The sequence below is a fragment of the Mesoplodon densirostris genome, chromosome 10 (assembly GCF_025265405.1).
Source record: "Mesoplodon densirostris isolate mMesDen1 chromosome 10, mMesDen1 primary haplotype, whole genome shotgun sequence".
Lineage (NCBI taxonomy): Eukaryota > Metazoa > Chordata > Mammalia > Artiodactyla > Ziphiidae > Mesoplodon > Mesoplodon densirostris.
The window spans coordinates 88,930,162-88,951,699 of NC_082670.1; the positions used below are offsets into that span (position 1 = coordinate 88,930,162).

At 41.6% G+C, this 21,538-nt stretch overlaps 2 protein-coding genes across 12 annotated transcripts in view; both read right to left on the minus strand.

Annotated features, from left to right (window-relative positions):
• Nucleotides 1-21,538, minus strand: part of UBA3 (ubiquitin like modifier activating enzyme 3) — a 444,187-nt gene that overhangs the window by 158,249 nt on the left and 264,400 nt on the right. The window lies entirely within an intron of this gene.
• Nucleotides 1-21,538, minus strand: part of FRMD4B (FERM domain containing 4B) — a 329,668-nt gene that overhangs the window by 43,891 nt on the left and 264,239 nt on the right. For all 11 annotated transcript variants that reach the window (XM_060110254.1, XM_060110252.1, XM_060110249.1 and 8 more), the window contains 2 exons: nt 3,801-3,884; nt 2,206-2,271 (listed from right to left, as the gene is read on the minus strand). In XM_060110254.1, the coding sequence (XP_059966237.1) occupies nt 2,206-2,271; nt 3,801-3,884 (150 nt within the window). The remainder of the gene's footprint in view (nt 1-2,205; nt 2,272-3,800; nt 3,885-21,538) is intronic.

The following is a 21,538-nucleotide window of genomic DNA, read 5'->3' on the forward strand; positions in this document are numbered from 1 at the left end:
CAAATGTGGGAGGTTGTTAACAGAAATTCAATTTCAAAAAGCTATAGGAAATGTTATTTTCTGCATATTAAAATTTCTATGGCTTAGAAACATACTGTACTTTATTATAAACCCAAACTTCAAGTATTTTTAAACTAGCACCTAATGATGCAAGTCATGAGAATCAACTTTTGGGTCATGCTCATAATAAGTAAAAAATAAAGCTTATTTTCTGCTTGCTGTAAATTAAGCAAACATGCTATAATAAAAGCATGGTGGTTTTTCTCACTGATGGTGGTACACTTTTAGAAATTTATACTTAACTTTTAAGTCAAACCTCTTAGAAATATATGCTTTAAAACAGTGAATTTTATTATATGCAAACCTGATTTTTAAAAATATGCACCCCCCCAAAAAATTAAAGTGACGATGTACCTCTTGTTATTTTTAATTCAACAAGTATTTATTGTATAATTTTAAGACTTCATGGAGTGGACTAAATTGTGTAAGATTTCCTCTCTGCCCACACAAAATTGAGGTTCCTGTATGATACAAGTGGACTCTTTAATAACATTTTGGAGATCAGGGGCTCTGGACCTTGTAATCAATAATGTGATAACTTTTTAAAGTAAAAGGTCTACATATTAGTGAATATAAAAAGTTAGGGGGACTTCCCTGGTGGCGCAGTGGTTAAGAATCCGTCTGCCAATTCAGGGGACAAGGGTTCGAGCCCTGGTCCGGGAAGATCCCACATGCCACAGAGCAATTAAGCCTGTTTCTACAACTACTGAGCCTGCGCTCTAGAGCCCGTGAGTCACAACTACTGAGCCCGTGAGCCACAACTACTGAAGCCCGTGCGCCTAAAGCCCGTGCTCCACAACAAGAGAAGCCACTGCAATGAGAAGCCCGCACGCTGCAACAAAGAGTAGACCCCGCTCGCCGCAACTAGAGAAAGCCCGCGTGCAGCAATGAAGACCCAACGCAGCCAAAAGTAAATAAATAAAATAAATAAATTTATTTTTTTTAAAAAAGGTAGATGTGCCAAGGCCAGGCAGCAATTACACTGCACAGCCAGGATTCCAACAAAGTGAGTCGGATTCCACAGTCTAGAGCCTTAACTACCAAGTCAGACAGTCTCTTATTTGCAGCCACAATGATAATTATCAAAGGAAGTAAGTGGATGCTGCATTTCAACAAGGACAGTTTATAATACACTCATTAACCTAACCTAAAATCCTTCATGGAAATTGTTATTCCTTTTTGTTTTCCAGTTCAGAAAACAGGCACAAGTCAGGGATTCAACTTCAGGCTGTTAACTTCTCATTTCTGCCTTGAAGATCACAGCAGGTGCACTATAATAAAAAGGAGATGAGTGCAAGAGCAGGGATACGGGGGAAATCTATACACTGACCAGGGGAATAGTGATCGCCAAGTCCTTACTTCACTTCTCACATGCTCTGAGCTATATTCAGCAGATTTTTTGTTAAAACTTCTATGGCCATAAAAGTTATTCTATTGTACAATTACTATAGCAATAATGCTACATTCGTTTTTACAATTCAAAAATTTAAAAATCATAAATTTACTTTTTACAATTTAAAAACTTCAGTGTAGCCTGTGAACTGTTCTTAATAAATGACGGTAACTCTATAGGTCTAAGATGCAGAAATCTATCACTATGGTCTGCTGTTGGTACCATAAAGAAACAGATTATCCAACACCGACACTGCCTGCTCCACCCAAAATAGAGTCAAAAAAAGGTGATAAAACATGGCCTCCAGATAGATGTTGTTTGGCTCATGCTGTACTAAAATTTTCTTTAAATTACTTTGCAATGTTTAAAATTAGGATTTAAAAAATCGTAATTTCCAGCTTTTCTTGAAAAACATCAGATGATCTGGCAACATTATGCCTGAATGCTGAAGCTGAGTAGTCTTGTCTCTAGCCAGGGCAAAAGCTCTCTAGTTCACCACAGTCCCCACCACTCCCTATTGCCTACACTTGGCCTATGAGTTCTCATTTTTGTTACCTGTCTGACACTGGTAGGCATCTGAATTGATGACACCAAAGTATGGAATGACCCACGACACTTTATAATTCATGGTAAGATACTTCTAACCACGTGAGTACTATATGCACACGAACTACACAACAGAAATAATTGCAGATGACTTTCTCAAACGGAAGACATTACAACTATATCTAAGCAAAAAGAAAAATACTTACTGAACCACAGCTTGACCCCGAGTCAGACCTTTGATTTTCAAATAATGCTCAATTACTCTGTCCTCACTGTAAAACAAGGAAATGAAAAGTAGAGCAATGTGTGACTGTACAATTTCAGATCCAATTTCAAGATTCTCAGGTGGCCTACTTGAAACACTTAAGAAAGAAGGCCTAGACCAACTTGTTTGGGAGACAGAAGCTAGTTGACTTTTGTTTTTGTAGGATATGGACATATGGACTCCTGAAGCTCAGACATTTGACTACCTTGTCTTGATTTTATACAATTTTATATAATATATTTATATAATATGTAAATTAAAAAAAACTTAAGTTATTTAGAAAAGGAAACATAATATCAATTCATCAAATAAAAAAGTAATATTCTCTCCCATAACTGAATGGAATATAATAAATACAAAATAATGTTATTAAACGCTAGTTAGAGAGCCTTGCTGGGGAAATTAAAAGGGTTTTTTAGAGAGATCAGCAAGTGTAAGGTATTATAGACATTTTCCTTAAATTGTTCAGAAAAATTTAGAAAGAATTAAAAATGCTTCTGAGTGAGTGTTCAATCTAAAATATTCTACGTCACTACTTGTGGACATAATACTTTAGAAGAAAACCCTTAATTATTGTCTTAGAATAAAACTTTTTGACTAGAAAGGAGAAACAGGCTGAAGTCTGGTCACCTTTGACATCATTCAGTTATTTACCCTCCTTTCAGACTGGTAGCTCATTAGTCATATCTCAAGTATAACTGAGAAGAATAAACGTTTTTATCTCTATACAACAAATAAGCAACAGTAATTGGTCTTTGCTTTTTATCCTTAAGAAACTGTCACTTAACAATGATTCATTTAGAAGGTTCCAGACTCAGAATGTAATGTAGCCTCAGTACGTACTCTCACTATTGACTTGGGAAATATTCCAACTTTCATATTACAGCTATTCATGTTGAATATTTATTTTGTAACCAGTTTTTTAGTGGAAAGGAAAACCATCTTCAGGATTCACAGCCTTAAATCGAGGAAAATATATTTAAAGGGAATGTAAGTAATTCAAGGGAAGAAAACGTACTTTTCTAGGAAAAATGTTGCATGGGAAATGGGTACTATGGATTCATTAAAATACAGGCAAATAAAACAACTCAAAATAGACAGTGACTTCTGGCTGTAGAGGAAACCTCTGATCATTCAGATTGTTTCTGTTTATTATGAACGCCTCTGTTCAAGGAAATCTGTATTTTATACCACATATATTGCACTCTGCCAGATTAAGCCTGCGTTATACAGTGACTGCACACATACTGAGCATGATTCACTTAAAAGCACACTCTACAAATGTATCACGCACTTGAATGAGAAGGCACATGGGCAGTCTTCACACAGGACTACAGTCTTGGGACAATGATCTCCAGAGAGATTTGATAAGACCTTTTCACTGGAAGGATCAAGGTCTACTTATGATTAGACTGACACGTATGATGGGCAGTTTGATATTTTCCTCACTTATATTTCTTTTAGTTCCCTGAAGAGCATGCCGTTCTCAATGGAGGTTACTGTAACAGGGTCACTGGCAATCTTGGTGTGGCTTACCAGTAGGCAAGGGAGGGGTGCTCCTGCAGAGTTTTGGTTGGAAAGGCTGGTAATGTCTTTAAATCTTTCCTGGCATTTTCATCACTAAAAAGAAAAGTAATACAGTATGTCAGTCGTTGTTACCTAAAAGATTACCCAAGCTGGTCACCACATGAAATCTGAAAAGTAACAATAGCACACTGGGCTCTGTCAAATGTTACTGTCAGCATACATAAGGCTATAGACTTTAACTAAAGACAGCCTCCAAATGGACAACCAACCTGATGAGATTTTGAAGTTTTTAAAAGACAAAAAAAAAAAATTTTAATACTATTAAATTGCCATAATCCCATTTTCCTTACGTATAAACTCAATTTTCATTGTATATTTCCTATATGTATCTATTTTATTTTTATTGTTATTATTATTTATTATTATTTTTTTTTTTTTGCAGTGCACGGGCCTCTCACTGTTGTGGCCTCTCCCATTGCAGAGCACAGGCTCCAGACGCGCAGACTCAGCAGCCATGGCTCACGGGCCCAGCCGCTCTGCGGCATGTGGGATCCTCCTGGACCAGGGCACGAACCCATGTCCCCTGCATTGGCAGGTGGACTCTCAACCACTGTGCCACCAGGGAAGCCCAATATGTATCTATTTTATTATTGATACATAATTATTACAATTGTGCACACTTTATATTCTATTTTTATGCAGCATTCTTCAAATCTCATTATATACTTTCTCCACACTCCTGTAGTACCTTCATAATTATTTTTAGTGGTTATATAATATTCACAATGTTGGAACACTGGTTATCCTAAAACCATTCACATAGAATCACCATTTTTCATAATAGCTATCATTGCAATAAAAACGTTTGAGTGTAGACCTTTCTATTACTCGTCTGTTACTTCCTTACCACTCTCTGAAATAAAATGGACCAAGTCGGCCATCTGCGGAAATCACTTGGATAGAAGATGACTTGAGGGACTTCCCTGGTGGCACAGTGGTTAAGAATCCGCCTGCCAATGCAGGGGACACGGGTTTGATCCCTGGTCCAGGAAGATCCCACATGCCACAGAGCAACTAAGCCCGTGAGCCACAACTACTGAGTCTGTGCCCTAGAGCATGTGAGCCACAACTACTGACCACACGCGCCTAGAGCCCGTGCTCTGCAACAAGAGAAGCCACCACAATGAGAAGCCCACACACCACAACAAAGAGTAGCCCCTGCTCGCTGCAACTAGAGAAAGCCTGCGTGCAGCAACAAGGACCCAATGCAGCCATAAATAAATAAATAAAATTAAAATTAAAAAAATGACTTGAAAATGTGTTTCTAATGAAATCCAAGGAAGTTATCCCTCAAATTGCAACAAGTGAACTAAAATGTACCTCATGAAACATCAGCTAATTTTAAAATGGCAAAATTCTGGGAATACAGGCAATATTTTATAATAACTATAAATGGAGTACAATCTTTAAAACCTGTGAATCTATATGTCATACACTTGAAACATATAATATTGTAAATCAACTATATCTCAGTTAAAAACAGTAATACAATGAAAACAGAACCAAAAAAAAAAGGCAAAATTCTGGTTGTGAAAAGAGAAGGGTGTGGGTGGGATAGGGAGGGTGGGAGGGAGATGCAAGAGGGAGGGGATATGGGGATATATGTATACATATAGCTGATTCACTTTGTTATACAGCAGAAACTAACACACCACTGTAAAGAAATTATACTCCAAAAAAGATGTTAAAAAAAAAAAAGAGAGAGAGAAGGGTGTGGTCTTTAAGGAACTTAACAGAAGGGAGAACAGGTAATATGACCCAGTCAGGTTTGTCCTGCACAGTGTGAGAATAGTCCCAAGTATTTAAGAAGGCAGTCTCTGATGAAACAGACATGACTCTCTGGGGTTCATTAGAGCCTAGGTTAAGTGCATTAAAGAGTTACTCAAAATCATGATTACCCTGGTGTTCATCAAACAGCATACTGGTAACTTTTTTCCACTTACTTGCCACCTCCTCATATCTTTGCCATTATCAACTCTTTGTTGAGGTTACCAAGAGCACCATGAAATGCACTTCTAGGGCACTGTTCACCTCATGGAAGTCCCATCACAACTCTTCCCAGGTGGTAGGTACTATTATTACCCAGACTACTTCACAGGTAAGAGTTTGAGGTTTAGAGAGGCTAAGCTTCTTGTTCAACATCTCTCAGCTACTATGTAGAGGAGCCAGAAGGCTTCAAAGGCCAAGACCATAACCACTGTATTCTATTACCTGATTCCCTGAAAGACTCCCAGAGCAGTGTCCTGGGACATTCTCACCTCTGGCAAGGCAGAGCTCCCCTTCACCCTCACCCCTACTTATAAATGAAAACTCTGAACTGATTAGTTGCAAAATCCATCACTCAAGCATTTTTACATTAGCTTCCCCACGGTTTGCCCCAATGTGAATCGTGATACTGAAAGAGATGAACCCCCAACTGTAGGACTAAACACTGAACTCAAGGTCAATCTCCTCCCAAAGCATTCATTCAGTTACCTAGATCAAATGTTATAGGTCAAACTAGGGAACCAAGTATGGCCTGCAGACAGGCTTTGTTTGATCCATGTTGCGCTGTGCTGGATTAGAAATTGCCCTCTCCTGTCACTTGATCAGGCCTGGTGTAACTGGTTCTCCTTCAATGTCTACAGAAGGTTTGTTTACTGGCTCCATCACCAAGTTTCCCCACCAGGCTACAGGGCAATCAGGTGAGCCCACTGAGCAACCTGTACATAAACTTACTATCAGTAAGAACAGATAGAGTTGAGTGTCACCTAGCTTAGAGACGGTATGATTTGTACTTGTCAATGCTACATTTCAAAACTAGGCTTGGGGCCCTTCCTAAAGGTGAGAGATCTGACTTTACAAATTACTCCAGGAAATGAAAAGTCACTTGGCTCCCATTCTTACATAAGGATAAATCTCTCTATTCATTTGAATTCTGAGCAGTATGGCTTAACCACATTGACAATCTCGGGAAACTGGTTTGGGCTTCCTGAAAACCAAAATATATACCACAATCGTATTTAATCACAGTAAAGGTCACCTGTCAACTCCCAGTAATGATATTTATTTCTCTTAATAATTTATTTTATGCTGTCCTTCAAATCCCATTTCCTTTTCAAAGAGGTTGGCTTATGAATTTTTTGTGAAGGGCAAATACCAGTACATGTTCTAAAGTGACAGACTAAGTATAACACTTATTTTATTTTATTTTATTATTTTATTTTTTTGCGGTACACGGGCCTCTCACTGTTGTTGTGGCCTCTCCCGCCACGGAGCACAGGCTCCGGACGCGCAGACCCAGTGGCCATGGCTCACGGGCCCAGCTGCTCCGCGGCATGTGGGATCCTTCCAGACTGGGGCACGAACACGTGCCCCCTGCATCGGCAGGCGGACTCTCGACCACTGCGCCACCAGGGAAGCCCAACACTTCTTTTAAATTAATCATCACCACCAACCACATGTGTGTTATCTTCTGGGTTCATGTGAACTGTGTGCTGTGTTCCAAGAACTCAGCCTCACATTCACTTATTTCTTTGGATTATAGTTAATTTTGTGGCAATCAAGACCTACTAGAGTAGAAGAAGAGAAGCTGCTATTTACCATAAATTCACTTATTCATTTAGCAAATACGTATTAAGTGTATACTGCATGCTGAGCACGTAGAAACAAGTGTCATATGACGAAGTTGCTTTTAACTTATACAAATGTAGTCAGCCAAGGGAGAGAGGAGAGAGGGGATTGAAATAAGAGGGAAATTTTATCCATCATTTTATTCAACAAGCTCATGGTTGAGAATAAGTGTGAAATGGGAGACTTGAAGTTGCTGTCCTTTAAGATGATTTTAGGTACTGTGTTCTTAAAGCACGAGTCTCTCAATATACTGAGATTTTTCTAGGATTAAAGCATTTAACACATGTCCGCTTAACACACAACTTGTATATCTAGTGACTAACTTAAGAAATAGCTACATGTTACAACTGGAGAAAAATACTACCTGTGTTGGATATACTGAAAGATGAACTTTGGCCTTCGACATGTCACCTTCCCAAGGAGTTTTTAATTTTAACTATGCACCATTAGAACCTACCCTAGTCCTAAGATGCGATAAGACATTATACATCTGGAAATGGTGACTAAATAAATCAATAAATTACCAAAAATTAATCATAAGGCAGCATCCTAAATAACAATGAATATTTACTCATTAAGACTTTTTTGGGATACTAATCAATCACTGGGAAGCAACTAAAATGTGCATTAGGGCTTCCCTGGTGGCGCAGTGGTTGAGAGTCCGCCTGCCGATGCAGGGGACACGGGTTCAAGCCCCGGTCTGGGAGGATCCCACATGCCGCAGAGCAGCTGGGCCTGTGAGCCATGGCTGCTGAGCCTGCGCGTCCGGAGCCTGTGCTCCGCAATGGGAGAGGCCACAACGGTGAGAGGCCCACGTACCGCAAAAAAAAAAATAAAGTGCATTAATAGGCAAGTGGCTTAGGGATCATTTTAAGGAGAGTTTAGACTACTTTAAAAGGAATATAATTGAATAGGTGGAGCACAAGGGATTTGGGGGGGGGCGTGAAACTATTCTGAATAATACTGTAATCATGGATGCATTTGTCCAAAGCTATAGAACACAGAGTGAACCATGATTTGACTATGGACTTTAGTTAATAATAATCTGTCAGTATTGATTCATCACTTGTAACAAATGTACTACACTAATGCAAGATGTTACTGATAGGGGAAACTGTGAAGAGAGGGGGAGGGGGAAGGAGAGGATATATGAGAACGCTCCATACTTTCTGCTCAGTTTTTGTGTAAACCTAAAACTGCTCTAAAAACTGAAGTCTATTTTGTTTTTAAAAAAGGTAAAAAAATAAAGAAATATACTTTAAATCAGTGGTTCTTAACTGGGGCAATTTTGCCCCTCAGGGGATATTTAGCAATGTCTTAAGCCATTTTTTTAACAGTCACAATTGGGGAAGGAGGTGTTACAGGCATCTACTGAGCTGAGGCCAGGATGCTACTATACATCCTACAATACACAAGATGGGCCCCCAGCAGCAAAGAATTATTTGCCCCAAATGCTAATAGTGTTGAGGGTTGAGAAACCCTGATTTGGATTATTATAAAACTCCTGGGCTTCTCTGGTGGCGCAGTGGTTGAGAGTCCGCCTGCCGATGCAGGGGGCGTGGGTTCGTGCCCCGGTCCGGGAAAATCCCACATGCCACAGAGCGGCTGGGCCCGTGAGCCATGGCCGCTGAGCCTGCGCATCCGGAGGCTGTGCTCCGCAACGGGAGAGGCCACAGCAGTGAGAGGCCCACGTACCGCAAAAAAAAAAAACAAAAAAAACCTCCTGATAATTCAACCCTAAAACTTCTAATTGTATTGTATCTTTCAGACTTAAGAATTTTTCTTTTGTGTCACTCTTAGACTATTAAATATTAGAATATAAATATATCTTAGATGCAACACTCTAATAGGAGCCAAGTGAGAGAAGCATTAGAAATCCAACTGTCTAAGCCAGCTGAGAAAGGCAAGTCAAGCTCAGCAGCAGACACAGGGACACAATGGGGACTTGGTGGAGACCATGAGGAAGAGAAGAGAACATTACCCACTTGAAGTTACTTAGGATATAGATTTGACTGTGTGTGTGACAGAGATCAACACTTTAATGTCTCTTTACATACAATTTAGAGCTAGAATAGCAGGAAGTGTTCAGGGACTGAAACTCTTGTTGCTTCACCATTCGTGGGGTTCTGCTGTCCTTCACATGGTCTGAGATAGCCCACCACCATGTCCACCTTTTAGCCATCACGTAGGGGAAAAAGAATAAAGGAGAACATACCCACTCCTTTAGGGGCAGAACCTGAAAGCTGCCCACTTCCCCTAATCCCACTGGCCAGAAGAATCACAAGGCTCTTGATAATTGCAAGGGACACTGAGACATGTAGACTTTATTTTGGGCAGCCACATGCCTTGCTAAAAATTCTACTAATACGGAGAAAAGGGAGATTGGTTACTGAGGAAACAATCAGATGACACTGCTGATGGGGAACCACCACTCAGATCAATGTAATTTCTGCCACGTGGGAATGTGGATCCACTATCGCCTAATGATTGTACTTTCTTCAGAAATAAGGCAAAATCTCAGAGTTTTACCTAGAATGTCTGAATTTTAAAATATTGCCTCAACCAAAAAACAAAAAAGTAAAGCCAAAAATAAAAAGTAAAGCATTGTGCAGGCTATATAAAACATACCTGCGGACCATCACTATCGTTTTGCAATTTCTGACAAGTTAATAGTAAAGAATGTATAGGGAGGCCCTTCTCAGTTCAGCTTGGTTTCTAGTTTCAGATAATTTACTTACAGTGCAAAACATCAGTAGGGCATGAGTAAATGAGACACGTAAATAATTTTGACAAACGTGGAATCTGGACCATCCCAAAAGATTACTTTCTCAGGAAAAAACACAGCCTTCATTTCTTTGTGTTAGAAAAGGTTCCTAATTAATCCTCCAAATCTCTTCATTTGTGCTATTGCAAAATATCCTTTCTTGTGAATACACAACATCACTTTCTATAAGGACCTATTAACACAGGAAACTTCTAACAAGCCACCACCAATAAGGAGGTGATAGAGCTGGGGACCTGTCTATGACACTAAAAGAGGAACAAAAAGATGGCTGAGACAGACGACCTGGCAGCAAAATGGGTTAAATTGTTCAACAAGCAGTGCGCAAGTAGAAACCCAAATGGCCAACAGGCAGAAGCAAGTGTTCAGCTTTTTTTTTTTTTTTTTTGCGGTACGCGGGCCTCCCACTGCTGTGGCCTCTCCCGTTGTGGAGCATAGGCTCCGGACGCGCAGGCTCAGCGGCCATGGCTCACGGGCCCAGCCGCTCCGCACATGTGGGATCCTCCCGGACCGGGGAACGAACCCGTGTCCCCTGCATTGGGAGGCGGACTCTCAACCACTGCGCCACCAGGGAAGCCCAAGTGTTCAGCTTTGTAAGTATTCAGGGAAATGCAAATTAAACCTTCAATGAATTACCACTTTGCACCTGACTGCACTGAGGTTACATGAAGATGAAGGGTGATACGAACTCCCATCCATTGCTGTAGAATGCCAACTGACATGATCTTTTTGGAAATCTGCATACCCCATGACCCAGAGATCCTTTCCTAGGTATACCTCTAGAGAAACTTATGCAAAAGAAAAGGGTTTATAGCAGCATTGTTCACAGTAAGACAAATAAAGAAAACAGCCCAAATATCCCATAACAGTAGAAATGATAAAATTACAGTATTCATACAATGGAATACCATGCAGCAAACAAAATACAGACTAGCTTCACACAACATGATGAATCTCACAATATTTAGCAAAGAAGCAAGACCCCAAATAATATATATATCACCATCCCATGTATATAAGTTTGAAAGCAAGCAAAATGAAACTACAGAGAATCATACATAGGTGATAGAGTATAAAGCAAAACAAGAAAATACGTTCTATACAGCCCAAGTACCTCTGGGGAAAAGAGAGGATTTTTACTGGGAAAGGGGGGTCCACTCCACAATGGGGGTGGGGTGGGATCCTGGCAACATTCCTCATGGGGTGTGGTTATGTGGCTGTGTAATTTCTAATTTGTTATTTAAACCATTCATACATGTTTTACACATCCTTGCGGGTGATATAATTCACGTAAAAACTAAGTCAAATATGGTTAGTGGGTGAAAGGGAGGGTACTGATGAGCAAGCCCATTGCCATTTAGAGGGCAAGTGTTTGAAACACTGGTGCATTATTCTTAAGTTAATCCTGATCATTTTCAGAGTTTAGAACCTGAAGGATTTCACGTTTGAGTGGACTGACAGTAGCTGAGTGCTTATTTGTTCACCCTCTGAAGAACCCCTGCGGGGGAATTTGCCTGGAGCCAAGGCCACGTGGATCAACTGAGCTGGCAGAGGCAGCCAGGTCTGGCTTGGGCAGAGAAGGCCCCTCCTGGGGCTGACAGGCAGGCAGGGTGGGAGGCTGGGTTTATATGAATGAGGATCAACCTCAGAATCCCAAGGGAGGGCCTCTAAACAGCCGGGAGGTGAGCAAGCCTGGACGGAGATGTCTCTGCCTTGTCCCAGCAGGAAACGCACTCACCCTGTCTGGACGTTCTTTTTTTTTAAATTTTTTAAATTTTTTTAAAATTTTTGGCTGTGTTGGGTATTCCTTGCTGCAGGTGGGCTTTCTCTAGTTGTGGCTCACGGGCTCTAGAGCGCAGGCTCAGTAGTTGTGGTGCACAGGCTTAGTTGCTCTGCGGCATGTGGGATCTTCCTGGACCAGGGATTGAACCCGTGTCCCCGGCATTGGCAGGCGGATTCTTAATCACTGCGCCACCAGGAAAGTCCTGTCTGGACGTTCTTGACCCGAATGCAATGGAAGTGTTATTTTAAAGACGAACTTGACCAGAACTGCCAAGAGGGACTGCTTTCTCCAGGTCCTAGCCAAAGACAATGCCCATAAATCTACAAGACTTGCTCCTTCTCAGTAACAAACCAGAAATTGCTATTCTTCATCCTTTCAGCAGGAATTCAGATGCCACAATGAAGAACACTGAGTTTTATCTAATTATCTAGGCTGATAATTAGATAAAATACCTGATAATACCTCCTTTAGGTATTCCAAGTTCCTATTCTGACAGCTTTCTAGAAGGAAGCGGCCCATGACCCACCATTTAGCCACCGCAGCTCTTTTTCCCCGTGATGATTCCTTTTGGCATTCCCAAGCCCCCTTTCACGGGCTCTTGTTTTTCTTTACTGACCGCAAAAGCCCTGTAGGAATGTGCCAACCTCACTCATTTTTAAGAGAGCCACATGGCTGGCAAAGCTGAGGCCACCCTTTGTGTGCGCTGGAGCAGTTGTGTGGAAACAGCCACCCCCAGCAGATGTGTGCACCTGTTTGTGCCTAATTGGGAACTTGCCCACAGTGACAATCAGCCACCTGCCATTCTCAGGCTGGAGGACGAGGGATTGCGGGCAATTAGCAAACTGTGGTGTTGGCACTTCTGGAGCAAACGGATCACTGAATGAGATCCCTCAAAGATGGTAGCTGTCAGTGCTTGGTGTGGAAGCATCCTTAGGTTTCTAGGACAGTTAAAAAAAAAAAAAAAAAAAAAAGCCCAAGCCCCAAACTTCCCTTTTCTTTTTGATGCTAACACTCTTCCTTAACTGAAATTCCAAGCAAAGGTGCCTAAAAAGCACGTTAAATATAATGACCTAATGGAAATAAGCATAGAAACATCACCAAGACATAAATTAAGCTCTTTAAAAAGTAACTTGGGACTGGAGTCTTGCATGAGTATAACTCATGCATATGCAAATGTAAAAAAGCTACAGTTAATGCCTGTTGAACACTCAAGATAAATTCTACCATGTAGCCTAAGGGGCCTCCAAGACCTCAAGCAAGTTGTCACAGCTGGGAGCTCTATTTAATACTGTGCTATGTGCAAGCTCAAGATTTACTGTCTTTAGGAACTGGTGTAAATTAGAAACGTTTGCCAGTCTTCTGGAGTTGCCTGTACAGAGGCTGGTGATAAGCCACTTCCTTATCTATGCTTGCTAGACAGCTGGGGTGGCCGTCAAAGGTTTGCACTATACTGAAGGAATGGGCCATGGCAATGATCATAACAGCCAGAAAAACTGTATTTAATGTCTCTTAAATGGTGTAACAGGTGTCAACTCAATTACTAAAGCATTCCAGCTGGATCCAGTGGTTAAGGAGGACAGCTTGCTTAAACATGCCATTATTAGAAGGATCTTGGATACTGAATATAAACACTAATCTCCTCGACTAATCTACCAGCGTTGATCAACACCTTGGTAGTTAGCAGTTTAAGGTATGTTCTCAGTTTACTTAGAGCATTTGTTCACTGGCCAGATTGCCTTCACATCACCCTTTTTTAATTTAAAAAAAAATCATGTTTCTTTCAGTTATCTGGACACTTGGCCTTCAGTGATGAATCTAGTTTATTATCTCCTTGACTTAATAACTACGGAGTTCTAACAGTAAATTTCTCTCCACTAATTCCTAGGTAAAGGGATATTAAAGGTGGACAAGCATGAGAAAACACAGTAGTTCTTACAATCCCCTGACTAGCAGCATCCGTATTATCTGAGAACTTGTTAGAAATGCAAATTCTCGGGCCCACCCCAGACCTACAGAATCAGGAGGGCAGAAGGCGGGACCCAGCCTTATCTGTTTAATAAATGACTTTAGAACCACGGGACCAGAATAATAGAATAAACACACCATAAAACAAAGGGAGATTTTCAAGAAAGAGAGCAATCTACAGTTTAAAACGGGAAAGAAGGTCAAAGAGGCTGAGGACAGCCCAGGAGGTTAGTTTCACGAGACTCTTCAAGGCTGACTCAGCAGTTATACAGAGTGGATACCTCCATTCAGTCCCTAAAAAAGAAATGCTCTGAACGACAGCTCACACTCACTGAGCATTACTAGGTTTCAGAGACTGGACAAAAACCTCTCTCTACAGGTTATGCTATTATCACCAGCATCCCCATTACATAGATGTGAAAACTGAGATTTAAGAGAGATTTCAACTCACACGGCAAGAAAGTAGCAAATATGACTCCAAGCCTGTGCTTCAACCACTCTGCCTAACTCCTCTAATTCCAAAAAGAGACAGAAAATGGGGGGAGGAGGAGGTGAGGAGGAGACGGAAGGCTTTTGCCAGCTTCACTCGAGGCTTCAGAATTTATAATTCTAGTGGCCTCTCATCGATTCTACTAAAGTTAGTTTCTGGGACTTCCCTGGCGGTCCAGTGGTTAAGACTCCGTGCTTCCACTGCAGGGGGGCTCGATTCCTGGTGGGGGAACTAAGATCCCGCATGACGCACGGTGTGGCCAAAAAATAAAATTAAAAAAATAAATAAATAAAAATAAAGTTAGTTTCTTCGGTGAGGATAGGCTGCATTTTTTAAACCAGATAATCTGGATTAGCCAAAAACTGGATTAAACCACAAAGATCTGAACACACATAAGAAGACTGAATATGTGTTATCACTCAGTGTTTCTTAAACCCAACCAAAACCACTACAGTCTATAGTTGTCCCCTGATACCAAATTTAGTTTAAAAAAATTTGTTTTAAGACCCACAAAATCAGACCCCAGTCATTTTCAGCAGAATTTTAAAACAGGGCACCCAAACCCGCCTGAGAAGCCCAACACCCAACAAAGTTTCCTTAAAACACACGAGGTGTTCCTGATGCCTGATTTTTTAATCCTGACTAAAAAATTCATAGTAAAATCTCTACCCCTGTCGAGTTCTCTCTTTTAGAGGATAGAGGGCTTGGGAGGCGCTGCAGAAAGTTGGAAACAAATTGTCATCATTCATAGTCAATCACACACCAAGGCAGAAAGCTAGGGCTCAAATCCACCCCATTCTAAAGCCACCACTGGTTGTTGCAGACAGTTTAGTCAAACTGCTCACAGACTGAGATGATTTCATAATAGCTAAAATAAAGTGCCCTCCTCACTTTCCACCCCTCCAGACCAAACCCTGCCAGATGGTTTAGGCGAGCTGAGTTGGTGTGTCCGACCCTGAGTTCACAGATGGGGGAAACAGGGCCCGCTGATGTTAAAGACTTACCCAGGGGCCCCTCGGGGAGGTGGCGCTAGATCCAGAGGACCAGTGGCTGCTTGACTGGTTCTCCGGACTCCAGGTCAAAGTGGAGCAGCCGGGGAGAAGGAAGCAGAGGAGGGAACTGGAAAGCCAGGAGGAGAGAGGAGGGGGAGGGGCCGGAAAAACCAGGCGGGCTGGGCCAGACCTTGCCCCCTCCCCTCCCAAGTCACAGGGTCTTTCCAATCTTGGAATTTTCTTCCCACCGCATTTAAACAGTTCTTGATCACGCCTCAAGCCAAATCAGGTGGTCACCATTTGCAGAGCGGAAAGTAAGACCTGAAAGGAGCCCTTCTCCTGGCCTCCCCCTTAAGCTAGGGATGCCCCCCAGCACTTCTGGGAGAAGGAGGGATGCCCTCCATTCATCTTAACCCAGTGAAGCTCCTTCCCTGGGGCTCAGGCGTGAGCACACATTTCTAGGCTGCCTCCGACCACTCAGCCCCTTCACAGGACAATAAACAAAACTCTTGTGGCTTTAAAGGAGACTGTCCTGGGCATGTGCTGTGTGGCAGACAAGTGCTCAGCCTTTTACTTATACAAAATACAAAGAAAAAGGAACTCATTTAATCCTTATGGCGAACGTAGATGTAGGTGCTATTTCTAACTTACAGATAAGGAAAATGAGGCTTAGAGAGGTCACCTGGCTGCCCACTGTCTCACCAGAGCTGGCACATGGGCAGCCAGGGTTGGGACACAGGCTACTGCAAAGCTGCCACATACTTAGAAACAAGTCAACAGAGCAGCCTACCAGCTGGCCCTAGACTTGTAATGTGCAGTGATAAGGTAAGGACTTCGAACTGGATACAGGCCCAGGTCTCCATGTTTGTAGGACATTTGTGGTCTTAGGTAAACTAACCTTTGTGAGCCTCGGTTCCTCATTATAAAGACAGGGATAGTGACCTGTTTTATAGGGTTCTTGGGAAGATGCTATGAAGCTATGTTGCTATGAAGGCACCTGCCTATGTTCAATAAATGTGTTCCTTCATTTCTGATCACAGCCCATGAAACCAACAATAATAAACACTTTATTTCTACCATTCTCAGAACAGGCTGCGGGTGGATTACTACCACTGAGAAGAAGCCCCAGTGGGGGATCTAGATTAGAGTTGCCAGATTAAATATTTAGAACACACACTCAAAAAGTTATTCGTTGTTTATTCTATTTGCTCAATCTGGCAACCCTAAGGGCTGGTAATAAACCACATGGGAAAAGAACTTTGGAAGTGACTTGGCAAGTCCAGGTTGTAAGCGGCTTTAGGATTGGTTCAACAGAACCCACAGTTACTGGTGGAATTTTAGCCTTGAAACTTGCTCTTCCAACATCATGACCAATCCATGGAATTTCTGTCAGATCCTCCTCATCTCAGCACTCTACCAAAGAGACAAGAAACTGGTGTGTGTTCTGGGGAACACAGCGTCCACTCAGCTAGAATTCTGTTGCTGTTACATTTTTGTCTGTGGCCTAACTTATAACAAAGGATGAATTACCCTGTCCATCTGCGTGCTTGATAGGGATCAACTGTCAAACTACATTTTTTTTAAGTCTAAAGAATTTCTAATAATAATGAAAATGTGATGAGAGACTTTTCTAAACATTAGTCAGCTTGCCAAGGATTCTGATCCTGTCTACTTTGAAACTTCAACTCTTTTAGAAGAAATGCAATCCATAAGGATGACTTTGGCTGAGAATTAGGTTAACACGAAAATTTGTAAATATTTAAAATAAAAACATTTTAGAAATTCGTAGAGACAGAGGGTAGAATGGTGGTTGCCAGGAGTTGGGGGGAACTCAGTGAGATTCCAAGGTCTGAGCCAGCGCTGATGACATTCCATTGCTGCCAGAAACAAGCTATGAAGAACTGTCTGGCATGTGGGTCCAGGAGTTCGCCAAAGTCTAACTGCATTTGCATTATCAGCCCAAAGCAGTAGATACTGTTAAACATCTTTTGGATTCACTCTTGAGGAATTATTAAGTGGAAAGGCTGAGTAGAAATTCAGAGGATGGGGGTTAAAATCCAAGTACCACCATATGTGGAACAGATATGTGATCGTGACCACTACGTCCGTCTCCACATCTGCAGAATGAGGATCTCAACGGCTACAATTTGAGAAGCAGATGATAAAAGTACACAGGAATACCTGGCACCTAATAGATGATGATAAAAGCAGGGTGCACAATGGTGGAGTGAAAAAAGCATGACCTCTGCCATCAGATGGCTTGCGTTCAAACCCTAACTCCATATGGTAACCAGCTGTATGACTTGGGCAAGTTACTCAACTTCTCTGAACCTCAGTATCTTCATCTATAAAATGAGGGTAGGGACTTCCCTGGTGGTCCAGCAGTTAAGACTCCACGCTTCCACTGCAGAGTGCGTGGGTTCGATTCCTGGTCAGGGAAATAAGATTCTGCATGCTGCAGGGTGTGGCCAAAAACAAATAAATAAATAAATGAAGTACAAAATGTAAACATCAGGAAAAAAATTTTAAAAATAAAATGAGCATAACGATACTACCTAGCTCATATTGTTGATACCAGGGTAGCAACTGAGTATTTAGGAAGCTTTTAAAAGTGAGTATTCCAGGTGCCAGGCACTGTTCTAACCCTTTCACGTGCATTTTCTTTCTTGATTTTCACAATGCCCTTATGAAGTCAAGGTTGTTACTCCCCGTGCTTCAGACCTGGGAGATCAAACATACTGAAATCAGAAAAGGGTAAGAGGGCCTCCCTGGTGGCGCAGTGGTTGAGAGTCCGCCTGCCGATGCAGGGGATACGGGTTCGTGCCCCGGTCTGGGAGGATCCCATATGCCGCGGAGCGGCTGGGCCCGTGAGCCATGGCCGCTGAGCCTGCGTGTCCGGAGCCTGTGCTCCGCAACGGGAGAGGCCACAACAGTGAGAGGCCCGCGTACAGCAAAAAAAAAAAAAAAAAAAAAAAAAAAAAAAAAAAAAAAAAAAAAAGAAAAGGGTAAGAGGTTCCCAGACATATATGCAAAAAGGCTGTTTGGCAGAATTCTGTGTGGTTCCAGCTTCCTCAATGGAGTACCCGTTTAGACACCTACAAGAGGACCCCTTCTTTAATAATCCATTCAACACCCGGGCCTTCTCAATGCCTTACAGTTTTCAACAGCCAGGACCAAGCTACAATTTGCAAGGCCCAGTGAAAAATCAAAATGTGGAGCTTCTTTGTGAAAAAATCATGGAGAATTTCAAGATTTCAAGACAGAAGAGCATCAAACCAAGAGTGGGGTCCTTCCGAGCAGGGGGCCCTGTGTGACTGCACAGGTCACACATCCATGAAGTCTGTCCTGCCAACAGCTTTTTCCCTGGTAGGTTTCCACTGTCTTAATTGCTTCCTTTCTGCCTGCCCAGCCTCAGGCGCCTGTGCTGAGAACTGAATGAGCCTGTTCACAAAGGCACGTAGGCCCCTGGGGGCCAGCAGGTTCTGGACAGGGCCTCCCATATACGGGGGGAATCACAGGCTTGCTGCTCTGGGTGGCAGGGAAGGGCTTTAAGCCTTGGTTTGGGAAGTTTCCGTTAGGCCAAGTGGGTAGTGTTCCATGAATCTTACATTCGTTTTGAAAAAGGATGCAGTGCAGGAGATCTGTAAGTCACTGTGCTAAGCTCTGAGTTTTTTAACAAGACAAAATAACATTTAAAAAAATTCTGACATAAGCACTATATCTTCATTTTCAATAAATGAAAACACGCTGACATGCAAAGAAGAAGGAAAATTGTAAACATTTCTATCCCCACCATCCCGAGACAACTGTTAGTCAGGACAATAGTACCAGCTTAATTTTTTTTACCCCTACCATAAACCAGGCAGTGCACAATGCACTATTAATACTGTATTGCAAATCTGAAAGCTGCTAAGAGAGTAGATCTTAAACGTCCTCATCACAAGGAAAAAAAGATTTTTGTAACTATGTATGGTGTTGGATGTTAACCAGACTTATTGCGGTGATCATTCTGCAATATATACAAATACTGAATCACTATGTTCTATACCTGAAACTAATATAATATTACATACCTCAATAAAAAAACCATATCTCAATAAAAAATTTTTTTTATATAAGAACTGTAATTATTCCCACTTACAGATGGGAAACTGCAGCTTAGAGATGTTTAGAAACTCAGCTAAGATTATTCACCAGTGAGAAGTGGGATCTGGAATCCAGTTCAGCTTTGCCTAACTTCAGAATCTACTCTACAACAGTCTATGTGGTAGAGAGATCTGTAGGTGTGCAGAAAGAATATACTAGAACTTTTTTTTTTTTTTTGGCTGTACCACGTGGCTTGCAGGATCTTAGTTCCCCAACCAAGGATGGAACCCTGGCCCTAGCAGTGAAAGCGCCAAGTCCTTATCACTGGACTGCCAGGCAATTCCCAATACTAGGACTTCTAATGATATTTATTTTTATCCATTCTTGGAACAGTTACTCTATCTCTTTCCTTTTGATACATTACTCTTTTGTGAATATTTTATAATGTATGTGATGTCAACATAGTTCTACATGTACATAACTATATAATTAAATAAATAATTAAAAGTATACATATACTGAGAATGAAAGGGGCTGTATGAACAAAAAAATTTAGGGGCTCCTGCACGATGCTACAACTTAAGGACCAGTTTTTATATCTGTATCATGTATTTGAACATATTGGTATATATAATTTTTTTGTAAAAATGGATAATACATATACTTTTTTCCTACTTCCTATATTGTAATCATTTTTCCATGTCAATAAATATTCACCTACAACAATATTTTAATGTAAGTATTTGGCTCCTCAAGTATTAATTTTGGTAAGTAAGATCTGATGATTTAGAACAGGGATCTGATATCCATCCTCCATTCCTATGCCTTCAGCCCACCCCCACTCCAATGAACAGTACAATATACTTAACTATCTGGAAGCCAGGGATTCTTCTTAAAAATGCATCTCTCTTCCCAAAAGAACTGAAATCAGGGTCTCAAAGAGATGTTTACCTATTTTTCTTCATATCAGCATTACTCATAAGAGCCCCAAAGTAGAAGTAGCCCAAGTATCCATCCATGGATGAATGGATAAACGAAGTGGTATATACATACAATGGAATATTAGCCTTAAAGTACAGGAAATTCTGACACACACTACAACATGGATGAACCCTGAGGACACTATGCTGAGTGAAAGAAGCCAGTCCCAAAAGAACAAATACTGCATGATTTCACTTCCATAAGGCACCCAGAAAATGCAAATTCATAGAAACGGAAAGTAGAATGGCGGCCGTTAGAGGCTGGGGGCGGAGGGGAGAGCGGTTATCACTCAATGGGCACAGGGTTTCCATTTTGCAAGATGACAAATCTTGGAGATGGACGCGGTGATGGTTGCACAGCAATGTGGATGTACTTAATACCACTGAACTGTACACTTAAAAATGGCTAAGATGATAAAACAACAACAGCAACATCATCTAAAATGCATCTCAGTATACTAGATGGGACTTAGTGGAACCAGACTCCCAAGTACTAAGTCTCCATTCTGTACCGGGCACCCTGCAAGGTGCTTGATCTCACTCAATCCTCACAACGAATCTCTGAAAGAAAAGGGACCTTAGGTTCAGATGGCTTTAAAACTGGCTCAAGGTCACACCACTAGCAGATGAGGAGGGCTTGTCTCACTCAACCTCATGCCTGCGTGTCTGAGTCCAGGGCCCAGGCCTTTCTCCAGTGTCTCTTATAAAGGATGTAGAAGGACTGTGGCTCAGGAATAAAAGGAAGGCTGGAAACTCAGTCTGCCTCCATCACAGCCCTTGCTTGGGCCCAATGCCTCTCACGCTGTAGGTATTAGGTGTTCAGTCTACAAGAGTGAATAAGGTCGAGCAATGAGAAGACAAGGTATTCCAAAGGCACTGCTGATTGAGTGCTCATTTCCGGCCTTCTCACTCTTAAGCTATGTCCTCAAGTGACTAATATTAGACTCGGGGCCACTCCTGTGATAACACCACTTACCATGGTAGAGTCCACTGCCTG